General features: G+C 37.4%; 1 protein-coding gene across 1 annotated transcript in view; it reads left to right on the top strand.

The window, feature by feature from the left end:
- The window catches only part of SYNE2 (spectrin repeat containing nuclear envelope protein 2), a 287952-nt gene that overhangs the window by 118134 nt on the left and 145585 nt on the right, over positions 1–24233 (top strand). Inside the window, exons 31-44 of the mRNA XM_033106953.1 lie at positions 974–1153; positions 1591–1741; positions 11491–11649; positions 12286–12447; positions 14345–14446; positions 15411–15611; positions 15962–16133; positions 16675–16787; positions 17870–18072; positions 18505–18624; positions 18723–19014; positions 20247–20398; positions 21334–21643; positions 22838–23002. Of these exons, the coding sequence (XP_032962844.1) occupies positions 974–1153; positions 1591–1741; positions 11491–11649; positions 12286–12447; positions 14345–14446; positions 15411–15611; positions 15962–16133; positions 16675–16787; positions 17870–18072; positions 18505–18624; positions 18723–19014; positions 20247–20398; positions 21334–21643; positions 22838–23002 (2482 nt within the window). The remainder of the gene's footprint in view (positions 1–973; positions 1154–1590; positions 1742–11490; positions 11650–12285; positions 12448–14344; positions 14447–15410; positions 15612–15961; positions 16134–16674; positions 16788–17869; positions 18073–18504; positions 18625–18722; positions 19015–20246; positions 20399–21333; positions 21644–22837; positions 23003–24233) is intronic.

Below are 24233 nucleotides of genomic sequence, written 5' to 3'. Positions count from 1 at the left end.
GATATCGACAAGATTCTTAAAAATAGAAGGCATCGGGAGTTTGGAGGGAAGTCTGGGCTAGCAGCACATATTTGGGAATGCTATTTAACGCCATGAGATGGAAAAGATTGCCAGCAGGGTGAGCTAAGATAGATGAGAAGAGGTCAGGGGCGCTCCATGTTAGGAGACCTGGGAGATAAAGAGGAGCCAGCCAAAGATACTGAGAAGGAGTGGCCAGTGTAGTAAAAGGAAAATCTAGAGAGTCCTGGGGCCCAAGAGAGAGGGCCTTTCAAGGAAGAAGATGTAAGCAACTGCTGCTGATGAGTGAAGGAAGGTCCAGACTGAGAATGGAACATGGACTTGGCAAGGTGGAGGTTATTGGAGGTTTTGAGGAGCAGTTTTGGAGGAGCCATAGGGAGTGAAAGCTTTAGGGGAATGGATCCAAGACAAATTGGAAGAGCAGAAGTAGAGGCAGTGAGTATATGATGAAAGCATTTTAGACCTAGATGAGTGAATGGAGTTAATCCCTCCAGGATTAGTTTGCACATTAAAACCCTTAGTTCAAATGACTTCCTTGTACACAGATTTCCCTAGTGTCTTCCTTCCTCCGTGGGCCCCTTCACCCTTCCTTAGGAGGCTGCAGTGCTCTACTATTTATCTCGTCTTTCCTGCTCTCTTCCTCACTCATATACACACGTACTCTTTCTCTCTCTTTTCTTTCACCTGCATATACACACCCTTTACAAGTGTGTTCATCGCAGAAAAATGTTACTGTTTCTGGTTTTTGTACATTTATTATAATTAAAACACAAAATGAGCATTCTAGAAATGCAGAGAGCCTCCTGAATGCTGTAATATGTAAGAGGGATGTGTAATTTTTGTCTTCATAAACCTCATGAAAACAAAGTTAGTGTGCTCCCTCAAATTATCCATGTTTGTGTCAGATCACATTGGCTAATAATTGGCTGTTGAACTTTTCTCTCTCATAATCAAGGAAAAAATCACTAATCAGACTGGATAAGGACCTAGATGAATATGAAGAAGAGAAGAAGCACTTGCAAGAGATGGCTAATTCTCTTCCACAATTTAAAGATGGCAGAGGAAAAGCTCTGAGGCAACAGTGCCAAAATACAGCACTCTTGTGGGAGAACACAAAAGCTTCGGTCATTGAATCGTAAGGAAAAATTTTTCTCTCACTTCTGCTTCTTGTGTCACATTACGTTCTGACTCTAACCCTCCTGTCAGGGTCCTTCTGATTATATTTCACACACTCGGATAATCCAGGATAAGTTTCCCATTTTAAGATTCTTAACCTAATCACATCTGCAGAGTCCCCTTTGCCATTTCGGTAACACTTTTCCAGGATCCAGGGATTAGGACGTGGACATCTTTGGAGGTTGGGGGCCTTATCCTACCATACCTCCCTACTTGCCAGATAAATATATGTGCCATCATTCTAAGGTTAAATTGGTAAAACTGTTATAAACCATGTCATGAGGAAAAGTGCTTCTACAACTTACTAGTCATTATTATAGGATACTTAAAAAGAGAAAAAGAATGGTTTTGTTATTTTCAGATGTTGAGCTGTTTTACATTTTTTTCCCTTCGTAGCCTTGACCAATGTGAAAGAGTTTTGGAGCTCTTAAAACAATATCACAACTTTAAAAGTGTCTTGACAACTTTGATTCAGAAAGAAGAGAATGTCATCTCCCTTCAGGCTTCGTACATGGGTAAGGACAACCTGAAGAAAAGGATAGCGGAGGTGAGTCCAAATTCTAAAGGAAACTACCCAGTGGCCTCACTCACAAGCCTGACAAAACAGAGGATGTAAATGGAGTCATTTTCGAAACTTGGTTTAAAAGAAATTACTAGTGACTTTATTTTACCAGATAGCTAAGAATTGATTGAGTATGTTGCCAGAGCTTGAAAAAAATCATCCCCCAAGTTGATGTGGGGAGTCTGTTTGGATTTTGCTCTGGCGACACGGTTCTGTTGGCATCCGGGGTCACCCCCTGCTGCTTCCTCTATAGTCTGCCCTGACCTACCTAAAAGGAACCTGAGACTTCATTGAAGTCCTGAGAGAATGAAGACAGTAGGAAAGTTCCCTCTTTTGTTAGTGAACAAAGGAAAAATTACGTTTTTATGTATTTCTATAAAGGCGTGTGGCGGATCTCATGGTTTCCCCATCTGTGTTCACATCGGCACCATTCACAGCTTCATATTCTGAGAATATCATTTTTGGACACTAGGTGTCATTATTTTCTATGATTTTATGTGGTCATCAACCACAGCACAGAAGAATGGAATAGTTAGAAAAGAATACACTCCACTGCCCTCAATTATTATAGACCAGAAAGTTGCTTTTCCTGTTGGTTTGATGATTACTATGCTAAAGTACTTTCAAAATGTCAAAAGCATGTGTGAAGTATAGTCTACTTAATGTATCTGGTTGTTAGAAAGCAATTTTATTAAACTTCCCAGTTGCTGAGAGCAACATCTGTAAAAGCTTACATAGACCAGATTCTTAGAATTTGTTCTTTATCTAGAACTCTTGTCCCTGAAATTGAAGTGACATTTGGGGTGTAGACCCATGGCCAGTGTCACACAGGTGAGGAATAGCCGTCTGGAACCCACTGCCTCATACTCAGTTTCTTGAAACTGACCAATCCCAAAGAGCCCTGTTTAGATACCAGTTGTACAATATGTGACTGTGCATCTGGTTTCTTATGAGACTCAATAGAGGGAAGCCACCAAGACGATGAGCAGTCATTTGGAGTTGCTCAGATACAGACTGTCTGATTCCATCCAGCAGAAGCAGCTTCTGGGTTTGATGGTCTCAGAATCTAGAAAGATCCTGTCCTCATTCCAGTGGATTTAAGGAGGTATGGTTCTCTTGATAATGAGAGAATCCAGTATGGTCAACCATATAAGATTCCCTGAACCTGTGTCCCAGTTCCCATAGCTACTGTTCTACTGTGTCCCTGATACCAATTTTCCACCTTGTACTCATTTCTGGAATCAAGGTCTCTGCCTTATTCACACCCCCTGAGTCCCTGCCTTGCATACTGACCAGATCTCTAGTCCCTCTTGACTTACAGCTGTTCTTGGTTTGTGCTACTCCTCCTTAGTCCTCAAGTCCTACCGGTGTCCTGTTAAGAACCCTATTAACAGCAGAAAGCTATCCCTGTCCTATTACGTGAGGTAGCATCTAAATGCCCAGCAGAGTTCCTGAGACTTAACATCTTGATGAGTGTCAGGTCCTCCTCTGTGTGTAGCTGTGGGGGTGTACAAACGTGTCCTCTACACTCAAGGTTCTTCTGGCTGGTCTAATGATCAACTAGACGTGAGGCAGATTGGCAAGAGAAAATAACCACATTTAATACATACATATGTATGGGAACCCTGCATGCAAGAGAGAGTCAGACCCCCACATGCATGAGAGAGGTTCAGAGGCAAAGAGGGAAATGGGTATATAAGACATGGAGCTCGTGATGAGGTAAGTTGCCTTAGGGGCTCAAAGCATCACTGCAGGATGATAAGAAGAGCAGATGTTTAATAAGTAGAAGTTTACTCTGCCCTATAGCTAGGTCAAAAGAGGTTTTCTCTGATGGTCTCTTTTTATGGAAAAGGTCCCTAATTCAAGTTCTTCTAGGTAGTTAAGGGAGGGGCACAAGTTTCTCTTTCGCCCTTGGCTAAAGCTGACTTTGGCTCAAAACAATCCACATTTTTTTTCATGCTCTTAGAAGTTCATTAGGTGGAGTTTGGGCAAAAGAGAAAACCCCTGAAGCAGTCGTCCACTTGGTTTAGGACAACTGGAATAGAAGAATCTTTGCATGGAGACGTGCTCTCTTTTGAGCTTATCTGTGATTTTTTAAAAGGGGAGCTGACTGGCTGAACATCTCTGAGCACAAATTCAGATTATTATGAGGCATAGCTTGGGGTTTTTCATTCTGAACCCCCATATGGCCTAACTGCAGCTCTAAACGCTCCTCTTTTCAAGTGCTTGAACACTCTTGCCACCACCTCATAACTGTATAAGCAACCCCGTAACGGTACACAGTATGCTTTCTGACCAGTACAACTTCCTTCATCACCTCCAGGCAGGTGGCCCTTCCCCTGGGTGAGTCTCCCTACTGAGAATCTAAGTCCAGGCCCTGACCCTTCTGCCGTCATTACCTCCTGTGGCTGTTATCATAGTCTGTTTGGGCTGTTATAACAGAAATACTGTAGCCCGAGTGGCTGATAAACAACCAAAGTTTTCTTCTGTAGATAATTCTCAGAGCTTGCCCTTGATGCCCCAGACCCCGCCCCCCCCCAAAAAAAATTCATGTCCTTCTTCCATGCAAAGTACATTCATTCCATCCCAACAGCCACAAAAGTCTTAACTCACTCCAGCATCAACTCTAATTTCTAAGTCCAAAGTCTCATCTGAATATCATCTAAATCAGATATGGGCGAGCACCTCATCATGAGGGAAATTCTTCTCCAGCTGTGAACCCATGAAACCAAACAAATTCTGTGCTTTCAAAATACAGTGATGGGACAGGAATAGGATAGACATATCCATTCCGAAAGGGAGAAATAGGAAAGAAGAAAGGGATAACGGGTCCCAAGTTAAGTCTAAAACCTAACAAGGCAAACGAGGTAAAACGCCCATATCTTGACTGGATGTCCCACTCCCCCCAGTGGCTCTAATGCAGGGGGCCCTGCAACTCTTCTGGGCTGGAGTCCCACACCCTCAGCTTTCCTGGATTGAGGTCACACACCTGTGGCTGTGCCAGGCATCCCCGTCCTTTGAAACCTAGGTAGAGCCAGCTGTGCGCCCTGGGCCAGGGCGCTCTGGGCCTGTGATGGGAGTGACAACCGTGATGACCTCTGAATCACATTTAGGGCAACTCTTGTCTTAAAGAATAATGGCTGGTTTCTATAGATTCATACTCATCTCCTTATCTAAGGGGCATTTGGCCATCTCATTAGCATTCTCATTTTTTGCAACATGGATAGGCTGAGAATTCTTCAAATCTTCTAAGTTCTGCTTACTTTTTGCTTAACAATTCCATCTGTAAGTCATTTCTGTCTTTTCAAGTGTTACTGTAAGCAGTCAGAGGGAGACAAGCCTCTCCTTTAACACTTTGCCTAGAAATCTTTTCCGCTAAAATAACCAGATTCATTGCTAGCAAATTCTATCTTCCACAAAACACTAGAACACAAACACGACGCAGCCAAGTTCTTTGCCACTTTCATGACAAGGATCGCCTTTCCTCCAGTTTCCAGCATGTTCCTCGTTTCCCTCAGACCTCATCAGAATGGCCTTTACCATCCACATTTCTATCACCATCCTTTTTAGGATGACTTAGGTATTTTCTAAGAAGATTGAGACTTTTTCTACAGGTCTTCTCTTTCTGAGCTCTCACCAGAATCGCCCGTAATGGTCTATTCACGGCAATGCAGGCTTTTCCTAGCTGACCCCTCAAAACTCTTCCAGCCTCTACCCATTACCCAGTTCTAAAGCCACTTGTACATTTTTAGACATTTGGTACAGCAGCACCGCCACTTTTCAGTACTAATTTGTGCCTTCATCTGTTCAAGCTGCTATTAAAAAAAATGCCCTAGGTTGAGTGGCTTATAAACAACAAAAATTTATTTCTCACAGTTCTGGAAGCTGAGAAGTCCAAAGTCAAGGTGCCTATAGGTTTGGGGTCTGGTGAGAGCTGGCTTCCTGGTTCACAGAGGGCTGACTTCTCCCTGTCTCCTCACATGGTGGAAAGGGCAAGAGAGCTGTCGGGGTCTCTTTTATAAGGGCACGAATCCTATTCATCCCTCCCTCATGGCCTAACTACTCCCGAAGGCCTCACCTCCTAACACCAATACCATCCCATTGGTGGTTAGGGCAAGAGCTTCTTATAGTTTGTTAAACAATATGAACACTTGTGTCTTCTTGTTTTAATAGCAGTCTTAACCATGGATAAATCAAAGAATGAGGGCTTTTAATAAATTATTTCTATGTATACTATGGTTTTATGTATGTGTAATATTTAGTAATATAATAATATAGTTCACTTAAACATGCTCTCTAGATGGAGGTTATTATAATAGTTTTAATTTTTTATTGTTTTTTAAAAAAATAGCTTTGATAGTGAAATGAGCACTCTACATTGCTGATGAAAGAATATATTGGTACTACCCTTTTGGGAAACACTTTGACAGTATTATTGAAGAACCTTGAAACTCTTTCTACCATTTGACTAAATATTTCACTTCTAGGATTCTATTTTAAGCATAAAAAATTAAATGTCTAAATTCTTAATATCAAAAATAGTCATTGCAGCACTTTACAAATTTACTAATTTCCATTTTTCTTCACTGGTCGAACCATACCCGCTCTACTCCAATGAATGACTTGCCCCAGAAGCTGAAAAATGCAAAGATTCCCAAAAGATTGGTTTTATCTACAAATAGGATTATGATGCGGGCTCGCGGTTTTAAGTTATCCTACTACTACTGCTAATAATAAAAATGATAATGATAACTTCTCCCATGATAGTTCGGTCATTGTATGCTAAGTACTTTGCACATTATTATATCATTTCATTCTCACAATAATCCTATAAGCTAAGTATTATTACCCCTGTTATACTGGTGAGAAAACCAAGGCTTAAAGAACTTTGGAAGTAACTGTAGGGGTTTTACGGTTATTACGATGGTGTTATGAAAAGAACAAAGAATTCTCAATCCTGCCCCATCAGTTTTCATAATTTGCTGTGGGGTTGTCAAGGGAGACATACAGTAAAAAGATAAGACCAAATGGTATCACTTTATTATTACCTGCACGAGTGCCCAATACTCCAGCAAGTGCTCTGGTAAAAAATGGGTTCAAGCATACAGGCCAGCCTAAACATGTACAAGGCCTTTATCTGGACCAGATCTAAATCTACATTTTGGAATCTTACCACCCTTTGTTTGGCTTCATAGGGTAGCTCAGCTATTGACGCAATGAGCTGGGTTCTTCAGCTTACGTTAAGAGAGGTGCATGATGCTGGTCTCTGACTCATCTTACCCAGTACCAATAAGGAACAACACAAAGCAGAAAAAAGAACCATATCCATGTGCTAAATTTTTCACGCATGCTGATCTTGCTCACTAGTAAATGTGGTCCAATTTATGTCTTGGAATTTGGACATTCAGATTAGCAACTTTCTCTGTTTAAGAAAAGGGGGGAAAAGTGGGTATAGACATCAAGCAAATTTCCAAAGATTATATGGCTAATTAGTGAACGGCAGAATCATTATTTAAGCCCATCTGCCTACAAAGCCATGTTTTAATGATCATAATATTGCTTTCCCTGAAAACATAGTTGAAATATGTATATGGCAAAGTAAAAACTGGTTAACTTTGCATCTGTATCACCTTCTCAATTGTAAAGGCTGGCTCACAAATGGTATTTTTAAAATTAATAAAATAATTACCTTTACAAAATATATGAAAGTCCAAGCTTTTAAAAAATTGTGTTGAGAATCTTGTATCTAGTATTGTGTCTAGCATATGGACACTTTATATGTTTGCTGAAATAATACTATTTTGTATGGAAGATATAGAAGTTCTAGTATCCTGTTGTTTAACTCTTTTCTCAGATACATTTTTAAGTGAAAAAAGCAGATTTTAGTACTACTGATTGTCAACATAACTTTCAGTTAATTTTGTGACGACTTAGGTACTGTCTTCAGAAACAATCAATTTCTGTAGTATGTGTTGTCATCATGCTTTCTACCAGTGGCCGAAATCTGATAGCACTGAGAACTTTTGTCCTTCAAAACCATAGACACCTGGATGTTTATCTAGGATATGGTGCCAAATTTCCACTCTGTTTAATGAAAGACAGAGTGGAAAAGTAAGACTAGAAGGCTAGACTGTCAGGGGACTATCAAAGTTTGGGAAATGTCAGAGGGGGCCTAGTTTCCTTTATTTTACTCCTTCCATTCATTGTAGAACAAAACCTGCAGTTCCTGTCAATGCTAAAAGTACTCTCTCGTACTCTTTTCTCTTTACCCACTGGTAGGTTGTATCAACGGAACAACAATGTTCTCTGAATTTAATAAAAATTAGGAGATGTGTGTGTGTGTGTGTGTGTATCCATGTAATTAAACATTTGTTATGCCCCAATGCAAAGATTCCTGAACTAGGAGGAAAAAAACACCTGGTTTTGCATCTCTGCTTTGCTAGTGTATCAGTCAGTGTCTAGTCAGGAGACAGAAACATCGCTGGTAGTTTTTGTTTTTTTTCCATTAAAAATTTTTTATTTAATTTTTATTGTTTAAATTAAACTTTTGAGATAATTGTAGAGTCATATGCAGTTGTAAGAAATAATACAGAGAGAGCCTGTGCACCCTTTCCTAAGTTTCCCCAGTGGTGTAATCTCATCAAACCATACTACGATATTGCAGTAAGGATACTGATACTGATACAGTCAAGACGGAGCATTTCCATCGCCTCAAGGACTCCTCATGTCGTTTTATAGCCCTCCCCACTTCCCTTCTGTCCCACACCCTCACAACCACTAATATGCTCTCCATTTCTATCATTTTGTCAGTTCAAAAATCTTACAAAAATGAAATCATACAGTACCTTTTGGGATTGCCCATTTTCACTCAGCATAATTCTCTGGAGATTCACTTAGGTTCTTGCATGTACTGATAGTTTGTTCCCTTTTTGGCTGTTCTCTTTTTTCCATGGTATGAATGTACAACAATTTTTTGAACTATTCACCCATTGAAGGTCATCCGGGTTGTTTCTAGTTTTTGGCTGTTAGGAATAAAGTTGCTATCAACGTTCAGCTAGGGGGGTTTGTATGAGCATTATTTTTGTATCTCAGGGGAAAAAATACCCTGGGGTACAGTTGCTGGGTTGTATGTTAATTGTGTATTTAGTTTTTAAAGAAACTGCCAAATTGTTTTCCAGAGTGGCTGTACCATTTTACATTCCCACCAGCAGTGTGTGAGTGATCCAGTTTCTCCACATCTTTGCCAGCATTAGATATTGTCTACTTTTAATTTTTGAATTTTAGTCATTCTGATAGGTTTGTAGTGGTATTACTTTGTGGTTTTAATTGGCATTTCCCTAATTGCAAATGGTATTGATCATCTTTTCTTGTGCTTGTTGACCATCTGTATGTCATCTTTGTGAAATATTTCTTCATACCTTTTGCCCATTTTCTAATTATATTGATTTTTTTTTAACTGTTGAGTTCATTATATATTCCAGGCATTTGTCAGATATGTGGTTTGCAAATATTTTCTCCCAAACTGTAGCTTGTCTTGTTATCTTCTTGACAGGGTTTTTTGTAGAGCAAAAGTTTTTAATTTTGGTAAAGTCTACTTTATCAATTTTTCCTTTGTTGGGTTGTGCTTTTTATGTCTAAGTGTAAGAATTCTTTGCCTAGCTCAAGTTCCTGAAGATTTTTCTCCTATTTTTGTTTGTATAGGTTTTATAGAGTTTTGGTTGTCATTTAAGTCCATCATCCATTTAGTGTTTCTTTTTCTATAATGTGTGGGACTTAGGTGACCTAAGGTTCATGATTATGTCTATTAATGGACAGTTACTCCAGCACTATACATGTTGAAAAGACTGTTTCCTCTGTTAAATTGCTTTTATACCTTTGTCAAAAATCAGTTGGGTGTATTTGTGTGAGTCCGTTTCTGGGTTCACTACTCTTTTCCATTGATCTATTGTGTCTGTTCCTCTGCCATTACCACATAATCTTTATTATTGTACATAATCGGTTTTAAAATCAAATAGACTGATTTTTCCCACTTTATTTACTTTTTTTCAAATGTTTAAGTTATTCTAGTTCTTTTACCAGTCCATGTAAATCTTGGAATGGTCTTTTCTATCTCTATAGGGTGATATTACAGGGATTCGGTAGTAATTGTGTTAAAACTGTATATCAATTTCAAGAGAATTGACATCTTTACTATGTTGAGTCTTCCATTGCATGAATTTGGTACGTCTCTGCATTTATTTAGACCTTCTTTGATTTCTTTCATTAGCATTTTATAGTTTTCAGCATGTAAGTCCTATGCATGTTTTGTTAGATTTATACCTAAGTAGTTATTTTTTCAGTAATTGGAAATGATATTATATTTTAAATTTCAGTGTCCATGTAGTCATTGCTAATATGGAGAAGTGCAATCGATTTTTCTGTGTTTATCTTATATTCTGTGACCTTTCTGAACCTACTTTTAAATTCTAGAAGTATTTTTATGGAGTCCTTGGGATCTCCTACGTAGATAATCATGTCATCTGCAAATGGGATGATTTCTTGACACCAGGGATAGGAGCACCTTGTTACTGCTGGCTGGGGAGGAGAGTTCCAGCTCCCAGTAAGCCTCCACTGCCCTCTCCCTGGTTCTTGGTGACATCACAGGGGGAGTGTTTTGTTATTGTCCAACAGGAATGAAAAGCCTGGCTCTCTATTTCACCTTCTCTGATACTACCCTGTTTGAGTGAAGGTGGGGCTTCTGTTACAACTTGATGATGGTGGAAGTCTAGGCTGTACATTGAACTTTTGTTGGCATGGTGGGGATTGGGCCACAGTTTTTTCAGTGGTACTTGTCTCCAGTGAGTAATTATTTTCTAAACGTTTTCTACCTTCCTGGCTTGTCCCATTTCTGGTTCTTTGGCTGACGAGAACAGGCTTTGCTTGGGGCTTTTTTTTGGTCTGTAATATAACTAGGTGCTGGCTTCTCCAGCACACAGTCTGAGATATCAAAGGAAAAAGAAAACAGAGAGCTCACAACCACGTTGTTCTTCAGGAGCTGATGTCCCCAGCCATTTTCCCTTCTTGAACTCTCCACATTTCAGTCCTCTTAAGTTTGTTTTGTATATTATGTGCAGGGTTTTTAGTTCTACTTAGTGGGAATAAGAGGAAAAAGTGTGTCTACTTCGTATTCCCAGAAATGGAAGTCCCCCTAGGGTGTATCATTTTTAGATTTTTGCTTAGGGGAAATCTGTTTTCATATTTTATGTAAACATTAAAAATATTTGTGTAGTATTAAATTGAGAGAATTGAGTGAAACATTAAGATAACAGTCAATACTAAAATTTCATTTTATAGTCTAAGGTTATTGGCCTTTTCATGAAATAGTATTTCACTTTCCATGTTAGAAATGATGTTGGAGTTAGAATTATGGAAGATTAACTGGAAGTCATATTAAATATGTTTTAGAGTTCTGTGTTACCTAGTTGACCACTTGAATCTAGGAATTATTTTTTTGTACCATTGAATGGAGGTGTTTTGTAGAATATTATTTCACATGGACAAGAAACAAGGTTTTAGACCATATTTCATCATGGAGTGTAGGAAGAAAATTGGGTGTAGAATTATTACTAAACCAGATGGTTAGAATTCTAAACAATTTTCATTGAGAAAGTGGGACAATAAAAGCCAATAATAGAATTGTTATTCTGACCAGTTTGAATATGTCAATATATCAAAACACGTTTCATCTTTTTTAGATTGAAATTGTCAAAGAAGAATTTAATGAACATTTAGAAGTTGTAGACAAGATTAACCAGATCTGCAAAAATCTACAATTTCATCTAAATAAAATGAGAACCTTTGAAGAGCCTCCTTTTGAGAAAGAAGCTAATATTATTGTGGATAGATGGCTTGATGTAAGTGATAACTTAATTGACTAGAAATTCTATTGTATAGCAATTAAATTGATCTTTTCTGTTGTATCTTTAGTATTTTTTATCTGATTACAAAATTCAAAAGTGCTCATTGTAAGAATGTTCAAATAATATAAAGTTGATGACTTAGGAATTACCTCACACCCAGAGTTAGGCACGACCAGCAAATGGTTCTATAATCTTCTAGATATAAAAGTGCAAACTTATCTTATTTAAAATGGGTAACATTTAATATGTTACACAAGATATTGATGTTCAACTGTATGTTTAATACATTTTTGGTTGATAACTAATGATATTTTTTATGAGTCACAAATTAAGAATTTGTTTTATAGTTTCATGGGGGTTTTTAAAAGCACCTTTTATTTATTGTGGTTTAGAAATTAGGAAGACTATTGCTTTCAATTGCATATAAGTTGCAGCATATCAGCTAAAAATTTTTTTTTGTAGAAGAAAGAACTACATGATATGTTAAAGCAAATTTTTTGTTGATGAATAAAGCAAAGTAGCCAGTAAAGGTAAACTAAACAGTTATTTAAAAATAGTGTTTGACTGAAACAATAGTTTTCATACTTTTTAACCACTAAATGTGTTATTTCTGTTTGTTAATTATGGTAGATAAATGAGAAGACAGAAGACTACTATGAAAATCTTGGCCGAGCTCTAGCTTTATGGGACAAACTTTTCAACTTAAAAGATGTAATTGATGAGTGGACTGAAAAGGTCCTTCGAAAAATTGAATTACATCAACTGACTGAAGAGGAAAGAGAAAAGCTGAAGGTAATTTAACAGATCAAATATATGCTCTTTTTCTTACACAGTTGACATTTTAATATGGAGTTTGCTTTCTTGAAGCAGGATAGAGAAATCACAAAGAACTCTTTTATTTCTTTTATTATCCTTGAGTGGAAGCTGAACTCTGTTGTTTCCTTTATGATACACAGGAAGACATAGGCAGGTTTGATTAACTCTGGAGTTCACAGACACCTAAGGGGTTCATGGATGAAATGACCTTATATGGGAGAAATCACATCTTTATTTTCATGAATGTCTAACTAAAATGTAATATTCGTTTCAATTATAAATATAGTCAACAAACGTAGTTGGATGAACTTATATGTGACATTGTTATCAAGAAAATTACTGGTATTTTAAAAATCATTATCTGGTTCTTGTAACTATTACCCTTATCACTATTGAAAATACTTGTACAGTATTTAATAGAAGGTATTAAAGAGAAACATATATTACTATAGCACGAATTATTTTTAATATTTTGATCACTGGAACCCAGTGTAATAGTTTTCCTTTATGGCCCTACATCATTTATTTTATGTTCTATTTTAAAAATATTATTATACAAAGTGTCCATAGGATTCACCAGACTGCCAGAGGGGTTTATGGTATATAAAAGGTTAAGAACTCCTAGCAGAAGCCCCATCAAAATGCATAATTGTTCCCAGGTGGTCGGTCTAGTCCCTGGATTAGGTAAACTTTTTTCTTAAAGAGCCAAATAGTAAATAGTTTAGGCTCGTAGATCATTTCATCACTTGTCACAACTGTTCGACCTTGCTGTTGCAGCACGAAAGCAGTCAACCATAGACGATACATAAGTGCCTGAAAGTCGCTGGGGTTCAATAAAACTTGATAAAAACAGATTGCCAGGCCTTAGACTGATCTAGATCATGACTGAATTACCTTCCTAATTTTAATTAAGCAGTCCCTCAAAAAGATTAGGAAACTACAAGGCACGTATCAACATCTTTACAGAGGTTTTTAAAAGACTAGTTTTTAAAACAGTAATTTCAGGTTTGCATTTGGAAAGAAAAAGAATTAAAGTTACATCTTTTAACTCTAGGGAGACTTTTTTTGCTAATCGTTTTGTTTGTTTACATATTAGTTTGGACCATATGAAATCACTCTCTTGGTAGGTCAAAAAACAGTGAAATACTGGCAATTACATGTAGTTCAATAATGTAAAACTGTATGTGCGTGTACGTGATGGCTTTACAGTGCCAGGTCTAATGATTCAAATCTCATTTCTTCTCTAATGTGTCCTTTTATTCACTTTTAAATTCAAATATTTCTATTTATACCTTTGGAAAAGATTTTCAAAATGTGTGGTGATTTATGAGTTTCCTGGGTGGATGATGATAGTCGTGAACTAAAAGTATGATTTTCTAAGTATAAATGAATGATCACTAAGAGTCCCTTAAATTTGTCGTGAAGTACTCGGTGTTTAAAAATGTGAAGTTAAGGATGATAGGCTACCAGCCTGTGGGCCAAATTCTGCCAGTGAGGGGGTGGGGGATGGGGAGGTGGGGGGAGAGAGAAGGGTGTGTGTGTGTGTGTGTGTGTGTGTGTGTGTGTGTGTTGACACAGTTTATATGTGCAGATATATGAAATGTAATGCCTTTTGGTAGGCCCTGCATGCTGGTATGGCACAAGCCTAGCTCCTCCCTGTTGTCTTACAGCTCAAACCCTTCCCTTAGTTGTAAGGTTTGCCTGACCTATGAAGGCACTCGAGTTTGTAACTCCCAGGACTCGGTCAAAAAAATAAGTGATTAGGGGCAATTCAAAGGCTTTCTCAGTTTCTGTTCATTAACAATAGCAATCATGGGTACCAGAAAATAAGGTATAAAATAAAAATATTTTTTCATTAAATTATGTGTTTTAGGAAGAGTTACAAGTCCATGAACAAAAACCTTCAGAATTTTCTAAAAGAGTGGCTAAAATACAGTTTCTGCTTCAAAGCAGTGAAATACCGCTTGAATTGCAGGTAAGAGAATTTTTATTTAAAAGTCACAATTAAAGTACTCTAACATAATGTTCATAAACCAGAATTCTAATCTTAAACCTAAAATAAAATTAGGATTATTATTTAATTCACCTTTGGTTCCTATATTAAGTCCAGCCGAATTTTTAGTAGTCTGCATAGTTTATGATCTTTGTTCCCCTTTTAGAATGAGTAATATCATTGTTTGCGTTCTTTTATTCCCATTTCATGTATTTCACAGGTCTCTTGTATAGAAGGGGAGACACTACTGTGCTTCCATGTAGAGTAACAGGGGTTTCCTCATGAATGTCTTGGATGTAGGAAGGAAAACATGGTTCCAGTGACTCTAGGCTTATTAATTAGTAGATGGAAAAACAGGCAGATTGCCCCAAGTGTGATTTTCTATTGTGTGAAGAGATCTGTTACAATTTTATGCAGATCTAAGTGCATAGTGGCTGAATATGAATGTTCATATGGCTGAATATGAGTCAGACTTTCTGGTTGAGGTCCTGGCACTGCCACCTGTATTAGCTTTGTGGTCTTGGGCAACTTAACCTTCTTAACCTTCTGTATTTTTGTACGTTAAGTGCTTACCATGATGCCGTGTACATAATAAATAATAAATGTTGGCTATTTTTGTATATGTTTTTATATATTTTCAAATGAGTACTATGAAATAACACCTCAGTTGGTATGCTATATAAAACTTGTTTTAGGGGGTAGAGTTCAAATTAGTCTCTTAGCAAAAAGTCAGAATGTCAATTTCAGTTTTTTTCATGTTACTCTTTTTCTTGAAAGGCAGCATTCGAATTGTCCTATCAGTGATGTAGAACAATGAAGAATTAGAAGTAGAGAAGACTCTATTTCATATGAAATGCAGCAAAGTCTCAGTTCATTCTCTAGCAGTGCAGTTGTTTTAAAATCTGTTAAAATCTGTTATAGTACTTCATATATTTCATGATTTCAGGTCATGGAAACCTCTATTGTAAACAAGATCGAACAAGTGAAAATGCGTTTAGCAGGAGAATCCAACGTTCCTGCCCTCAGTAGCAGCACAGCTGAGCTAAGGGAGGATCTCGATCAAGCCAAGACCCAGATCGGGATGACTGAATCCCTCTTAAAAGCCCTGTCTCCTTCCGACAGCTTGGAGATCTTTACGAAACTAGAGGTACTTCCCAGCTGCTTCTCTTCTGTGGTTCAGAATTATTTTCACATTTATTTCTGATGGTATTAACCTCTTGAGGTTAATAAAAATAATTATTAAAAATGAAAAGTTGGGGGGGAATCTCAAAAAAAACAATTTATGTATATTTAGCAGTTTCACTTTGACTTGCTTTGTGGACAGTAATTATTTGATATTAAATTGCATCACATTATACATATACTGGCTAAGAGAAAGCAAATCCACCCAACAGAAAATCATATAGATTTTTATAAAAACAGTGGAGATCTATTATGCTTTGTGTAAATCGAGCCCATTTTAAGATTTAATGATTGTTTGTTTATTTGTTTGTGTAGGAGATACAACAGCAAATTCTACAGCAAAAGCACAGTATGATGTTACTTGAGAATCAAATAGGTTGTCTGACTCCTGAACTCTCTGAATTAAAAAAGCAGTATGAAAGTGTCAGTGATTTATTTAATACCAAAAAAAGTGTTTTGCAAGATCACTTTTCTAAGTTACTAAATGGTGAGTGCAGTATTTCTCTGACTGTGTTTTCTAGGAATCTTGAAGATTGAATGAGTACTGTGAATACAAAGGCTCTTCTAAGCTTCGCTTAGAGATAGTTGCAGAGATTATATTTAAGGAAAAGCAGTGATGGATTAAGGAGTTATTTGGATAAATTTGGGAGGGGGGTTGAGGCACTCACTGATCTATGCATGTCATAAACAACATCTAGTTGTTTATTTCACAAAAGAAAGTCACCAGCATCCTCGCGTTTAACCTGCTCACTGTATTGAGTGAACCTGGCGGTGTGCCTATGAGCAGGCTGCCCCTGGTGGTGTCTTTTGGGATCCTTTATGCTTGGAAAGGAGGTTTAGTGTCGGAAAGGCACTGCTGTCACTTTCTATACTCTAGTAGCCCACAAAACTGGGTTTCAGCTTATCATTTTACACAATGTTTTGTACCCATGGCATGGGAAGCAAGTTTCACAATCTCCCGCTTTAACTAGATATGGGAAGTCTTCCTTGAATGAATACAGCTTTTTTTTTCTTTTTTTCCCCTGCAGATCAGTGCAAGAATTTTAATGACTGGTTCAGCAACATGAATATGAACCTTAAGGAGTGTTTTGAATCATCAGAAACAAAAAAGAGTATGGAACAAAAACTACAAAAACTTTCTGTAAGACATACATAAATTTCAATTAGATTAAAACTCAGATTTTAGAGGCATAGAACTGTATTTAAGTAGGTAGGATAATAATTACTTTGATTTATTAACTTCCGACAGAGAGATAATATTTTCAAATAAGATGGCATTTCCCCAAAATATTTTGAAACTCTCTTTACTGGGTAAGGGTGCAAGTGATTTAAACAAGTTCTGTTTTCACACCTATTCTGAGTTGCTGTTTATCAGTTGTGTTAAAATCATATTTGATAAAATAATAATAACAAAGTCTTCACCTAATTTGCATTTTAAAATCCTTTTTTTTCCCTTGATTTTCTAGATCTTTTCCCAGCCATATTTCTTTTAAAAATTACCGTTGAACTTGAATACACTGCTGGTCAGAGTGTAGGGAGGGTAGCCTGAAATAAAAGGCAGAGTGCCTGGCATTTGAAATGCGTGTCGTACCTTAACTCTTGATCACTTTAGGGCGGGTTGTCTGGTGCTGTAGTTTGGATGCTAAGTCTTGTTGTCAAGCTTAGTGATGGCACCAAATATGCTCCGATTCCTTGCTGTGGTGATAGCGTTGTTTATTGATAGAAATGCCTTTCTTCTCATTTTTAGTTTAAAGTTCTTCCTCCCCTCCCTTCACTTCTTTTGCCTCTAACTTTGCCCATTGCATGGGCCTCAGCAATTGATGCTCAAACCTTGGGACACAAACATTGAAATAAATTCTGATTTGGACCAAGTTAAATAGAGAATAGTCTGTGTTAGTTTCACAAATTAATAGAAAGCAACAAGTATTTAGGAGAAGTGGAGCAAAAAATGCAGCTTTTCTGGGCTTACTTCTACTGACCTTCACAGTCACCCTGCATTATTTTGCTGGACGCCATTCCCAGAAAATCAGATGTATACATACCTCCTAGAACTGAGGGAAATTGTCTTTTGCCATTGGAGTTAGTCATGTCTCCATAACCCTTCTTTTGTATAGGATGTTAAGAAGATGGCATGTCTAGGTACCAGCTTGGAAAGTGTCACGGGGGTGGCAGAGACCATACTTAGACTTGCCAGTAGGACCTAGACGTTTTGTCTTTTTTAAGGATTTCTTGACTCTTGAAGGAAGAGGCAGTAAAATACAGCAGGTGGGAACTGTACTGAATCATGTGAAGAAGCATCTGCCCAAAGCACATGTTAAGGAGCTTCACAGTTGGATTGTAAATCAAGAAATTGAATTAGAAAAAATGGAGTCCATATGCCAGGTGCGAGCAAAGGAGCTTGATGACTATTTGCAGCAGCTACTGAGGTAGGAAGTAAATAACATGTTTTCTAATGATACCTTTCTATGTACTCGGCCTCAGTATAGCTAGCATCAGGAGGATACATGTACACACAGATTTTACAAATAAAATACATACTTTCAAATCGAAGTTTGGCTCTGGAAGTTTGGAGAATTCTTCAAATTATTTAATATGGCAAAGGTTTAGGGGAGAGTCTGAAAATGTTTTGTTTGTTTGTTTCCTGTCCTTTATGATGTATTTGTGTGGCTCATTTCTTTATGGAATACCACTGTAATACAAGCTATTAGTATTCAGATATTAATGATACAAATGAAATTTTTTCCAAAAATAACAACAACACGTAGTTATAAACCTGGTTGGCTCACAATAGTCATGCCGATTTTCATGTAAACACTTTTTGCTTATTTTATATTCTAACATGTGTAATGTTCATTTAGACTCCAGGATGACCATAAAAACCTGAGTAAGTGGTTGACTAACCAGGAAGAGAAATGGAAAGCAATGGAAGAATCAGGAGAGAAAACTGAGCTATTTTGCCAAGCTCTAGCTGGAAAGAGGTATAGCTGATCTTATATAATATTTATTTCCTGAGAATATGGTTTCTTACATGGTGTTATGGCTCCTATAAACTTTCAGTGGCATTTGGAATTTACAGGGAACAATTTGAATCTATGGCCCAGTTGAACAAGTCTTTGAAGGAATATGGGCTGACTGCAGAAGAAGAAATAATAATGGAATCAACACGTTTGATTGATCGATACCAGGCATTATTGAGACAAATATGTGAAACGGAGGAAGAGGATAAGTTACCTCCTGCCGAGGACCAGAGCTTTAATGATCTTGCACATGATGTAATTCATTGGATAACAGGGATTAAAGAGTCCCTTATGGTTTTGAATTCATCTGAAGGCCAAATGCCACTTGAGGAAAGAATCCAAAAAATAAAGGTAAAACTGTGGAAACTAAATTTCAGAGGTCAGCATGAACTCTCATTTTGAAATGATGTAGAGGAAATTGGCAAAGATTTGTTTCTTAATGGAAAATAGGATGACTGTGGAATGGTGGAAGATATTCAAATCACTAAACTTACAAAAGAGAAGGGCTGTGATGGATCTAAAATTATTTTAATGCAGATGGAAGAAAGAAAATCTTTGTGAGGGCAATTCTCAGTTATTGCCTATCTTTACTGAGTGCAGAGGAATTGAAATACAGACAATAAGTTGGAACTGTGGCAGGTGGGAATTGGCTAGGATATAAAAAGATGACATGTCAGTGTAGCAGAGGAATCGCAAAGCCAAGGGCTGGGCTGTAGAGGACTCTTCTTCAGAGTGGAAGTATGGTTCATAAAGGTTATGGATGCTGAGTGGGTTGTGGAGGAGAAGGAAATCTCAAGCTCCCTTGAGCTCACGTTTATCGAAGGGGGCATTCAATAAATATTGCTGGTTTAAAATGCGGGGGACAGAGCACGTGAGCTTAAAAGAAACTTGGGAGAATTGAAATCACAGTAATCGAAGCATTGTTAGCAGAAGAAATGGTTAAGAATGGTGAGCTGTAAGGGTTGGTGAGACTTAATGAATTAAGTGGAAAATTTTGGAATTCTATCCGAAAGGTTTTCCAAAGAAGGTGAGCCTGGAGTAGTTTCCAAGAAGGGAAGAACTTGATAGCTCAGGGCAAAGGAGGGAAAGAGAACAGGGAATGGGAATTAATTATGTCATGGTGGAGAGGTACGAGTAGACAGGAGGGGCACGGCATTTTCCAGTGAGAAGCCTTAAGTCTCATCTTGGATGTATGAATATGTCTTGTTTAGATTGTTACCGTAACTCTCCATCCATTAAATAATGGAATAGATAAAGAGGAGGATTTGCCAGGTTTTTCTCTTTGGCACATAATTTATTTGAAGGCAGTTGGAAATCAAGAGGAGAGTAAGAATGCAATCAGATCAACCTGTTTAACCTGTTTAAGAATGCAATCAGATCAACAAATGTTTATTATGAACCAGTCCTGTATAACATGAAGTAGATAATCTTTGTCTTTTGGGTATATATAAAAATGAAAGGGTAATTTTGAAATCTGCTCTGCAGTTAGAATCTGAATATAATGTTTATAAATAAAAAGATACCATATGTACTATCTCTAAGTAATCTGAATGAGATTATAGAATCTTTTTTGTTTCATTCAGGAAATCATTTTACGAAAGCCTGAAGGGGACGCTAAAATACAGATGATCCTGAGTCAGGCTGAGAGCAGCAAGCCTCCTTTGGTTTCAAAGGCCATTACTGATATCGAGAATCAGTGGGTTAACACACTCCATTTAGCCAACACGTATCTAAGGTAAAGGGCATGCCTTCACCAGTTTCTCGGTTTTTCAGTGTACAGTGAAGCCATAACAAGTATGTTTTGTCTGTCTGCCTCCTGGATTTGGATATAACATCTATTGGAGAGAAAGTCAGGTCAGGGACATCCAAAATGTCATTGACAGAAGTGAAGAATAATGATAGTCCTCTGGATCAGACATAAAACAGTGTCATAACGCTGCGGCAGTGTTTACCTTGGCTGGTGCATCCACCAGTGTGGTTCTTGGTAACACATTGACTTTGTCTGTCATTGCACCTTCAATAATTTACTTCTGCATTGAAACTCCCTTCCCCCAGACAACCTCAGTATCTGCATGGTATTACTGTAGAATAATGAATGCTGTTAAATATATTTTCCAAGAGATTCTTAAATGTGTAAACATCGATAAATGTCTGAATTCCTGGACATAATTCTGGTGAAAACTCTTAATTCATATCATATCTTAAATGATACATTTAAGATTTGATGGAAATGTAAATTTTATATTTTTTTGTAGAGATAATCAGATCAATGCTAATTTAAGCTACAGAAAGTATGAACTAGTTAGTCGACTGATATAGTGAATGTTTATTTATTTTACTTATATGAAAAAGAAAAATATAGGATTATTATTATTATTATATTTAAATATAGTAAGAACTGGGGTAGTTTTTAGATAGAAATCTAAATTATTAAGTATTTGTTCTCAAGTCAAATGATGTAACAAAATAATAATTTTTAATACTACTACAAATAATTTCTGAGCTAAACTTAATGCTGTTTAAAATGTTATGATGCCAAAAGAGTCTCTGGGAATAATGTATGTTAATGTTATTTTAATGCTTTTTATTATAATGTATGTTATAATATGCAAAATGCCATTCCATTTTGCTAAGTGTCATTTCCTTTGTAAAATATTTTGTTAATTTTAGCCATCAGGAAAAGCTTCTGCTAGAAGGAGAGAAATATTTGCAAAGTAAAGAGGATCTGAGATTAATGCTCACAGAACTGAAAAAGAAACAAGAAGTGGGCTTTGCTCTGCAACATGGTTTGCAGGAGAAGATAGCTCAGTTAAAAATTTATAAGAAATTCCTCCAGAAGGCACAAGATTTGACATCCTTGCTAAAGGAGTTAAAATCTCAAGGAAATTACCTCTTGGAATGCACTAAAAATCCCAACTTCAGTGAAGAGCCTTGGCTGGAAATAAAGCATCTACATGAAAGTCTTCTTCAACAGCTACAGGTGAAGTGGTCAAAATAAAATTTTAAATGACCATCATAATTATGGGAGATTTGTATACAGAACCTCTTTTTTGTTATTGTTCTTTCAGTAAACCAAAAGTTTTTAAAATTTAATTTATCACTTCTAGATAAAAAATATTAACTCCTCAAGGATGAAAGAATAAGTCCTGTCAGTTTTTCTAGAGGAATCCATTGTGTGTATTTGATGTTATTTTCTCTCGTTGAAGTTTCCATCTTCAGCAATAGGAAGAGTTAGGCATCTCTATGAAGGTGATGGTGTCAGAGTTATTCATGCATCATCCATTCATCCATCCATCTATCCATCCATGCATCTGTGCATCCATCTGTCCACCAATCCATCCATCCATCATCTGTGTTTTATAATAGTTTGTATCCAGTATTCTGTATAAACCTTATCACTGTCCTTCCCTTGCATCTTTCCATATGATCTGCAGTAAGAGTTAAGAGGTAAAATGTCAGCTTGTCATGAGGGAGTGCTGTCTCATAAGAGAATTGTTCATAATTCTCTGAAGCCGCCTTCAATGCAAGAATTAGCAGGGTAAAAAATTCTCCTTAAACAGATAGCAGGAGTTGTGCAGATGCACCCTCTTGGCTGTAAGTTGTTTATTTTAATAATTGCTACTATTCTGATCACGTGTGGTTACCTTATTTTCTTATTTTAGGAAGACAACCTGAAGATGGTTTCGCTCTTGAGTTAGGATTACTTTGTCCTAACACACAATTTTGGAGTTTGAATCTTATGAAAGGAATCAGGGGTTAGGTTGATCTCATACAGTTTCATTTTCAAGTGTGGGTATTTGGTTTTAGTAAGAATAATTAAGGGAGCTGCTTTATTATGGATGTTTGTGATTTGATATAATTTGTAGCCATTTCATTTTGTAAACCTCTTGACAAATAAATTATCTTCAGGAATCAAGTGAAAGCATTGAAGCTTTCACTTCAATGGTGGGAAAAAATATAGTTTTGATAAGGGTCATTTTGTGAGGGGGAGTAGGGAGGTTTTACAGTGAAATAGTTGCAAACACTAAAATCTAAACAAACTCTGGACAATTTATGGCCATATTCCTGTTTGAAGATGAAATTTGATAAAACAAGTACTTATGAACAATTTATTTTCTGAGTGAGAAAATTCAGAGAGAAGTAATTCATAAATTGTCAATGGTTTTCTTTTTAGGATTCTGTGCAAAAATTGGAAGGTCATGTTCAAGAACACCACTCATACCAGGTTTGCGTCACAGACTTAAATACCGAATTGGACAATTTATCCAAGGAATTTGTTAATTTTTCTGAGAAGCCTGTGGATCAAATAGCAGTTGAGGAAAAACTGCAGGAACTACAGGTATTAAACAGTGTCCAGGCATGATAGACATTAAAAAACAACTCAATTTTAATTACAACTTGACAAATGAGTGTCTTTGCTTAGAAATTCAAGTACTATTCAGATGACTATTAGATAAAGTTCTGACCAGTCATAAAAAGTGGGAAGTTCCTTCTTTAGTGAGCAAATTCATTTAAAATTTGACTTGAACAGCAGGATCCTCAGAGAAAATTTCACCCATGACCAGATCTTGTGGAGATCTTTGCGAGACCGCACAGTGATTCCAGGACATACTGGGTGGTCAAGGATGCATCTAATACAATAAGATCCAGGGGGAAATGTTTCAGTGTTGCATTCTTCATCATGGCTGGATGGGAGTTGTGTAGTTTTTATTAATTTTCAGACTCATGGACTACATCAGAGCTCTCGCCAGATGTAGGGCTTCCAAAATTCTCACTCTCGACCGCAACAACACCTCGCTGTACGCGGTGAGGACTGCAGCGCTTGACCCACATCCTCAAAGCACATTCCTTGGATTTTCATTGTTTGCACGGCCAACATAAACAGGCCCAAGTGGTATCTTCTAGAAGGAAACAAAGTAAAGGATTTTCTCAGCTCCTCCTATCATAATTCCTTGACTGGAGATTTCATGGGATGAGTCACAGGGGAGCACTGCTGGCACAAGCTCGGGAATGTCTCATCTCTTCCTTTTAGGGACTTGGGAGTCAAGCCAGAAAGCCAGACTTCTCCTCCAGAATGGCCTAACATTAAGACAAGTCTGCCTCCCTTTCTAGCAGTGATAATTTGACAGATGTTGAGGGCTTGTCATGTCCAAGGCATGTCTGAGTACCTCAGATACTGAGGAAAGTATAAGGCATAAGCCTCACCCTGAGGAGCTCAGGCTTCCGCTGAAAAATTAAAATACAGATTTTTCCTATAGCTAGAAGGAACCTCAGAGGCCATCAAGTTCAGAACCCTCACTGTACACATGATAAGCTAAGTCCTGGGGGAGGCGAGGGACTTTCAGTGTCACTCAGGTTACATGACAGAGCGGAGACTACAACCCAGGTCTTTGGACCCCGGCCTGGTGAGTGCTTTTTCTAAATTTCCCACTAGACATCTCTACTTGGATGTCTCACAGTTATTTGTAGTTCAGCATGTCCAAAAAAATAGCTCATCATCTCCTTCCCTGGCTCTCTACCAATGAACCTGCTTTATCTACTGTGTTCTCTGACTCCATGAATATCTCCCC

Source organism: Rhinolophus ferrumequinum, chromosome 6, assembly GCF_004115265.2.
Source record: "Rhinolophus ferrumequinum isolate MPI-CBG mRhiFer1 chromosome 6, mRhiFer1_v1.p, whole genome shotgun sequence".
NCBI lineage: Eukaryota > Metazoa > Chordata > Mammalia > Chiroptera > Rhinolophidae > Rhinolophus > Rhinolophus ferrumequinum.
This window is presented reverse-complemented; position numbering and strand designations above follow the sequence as displayed.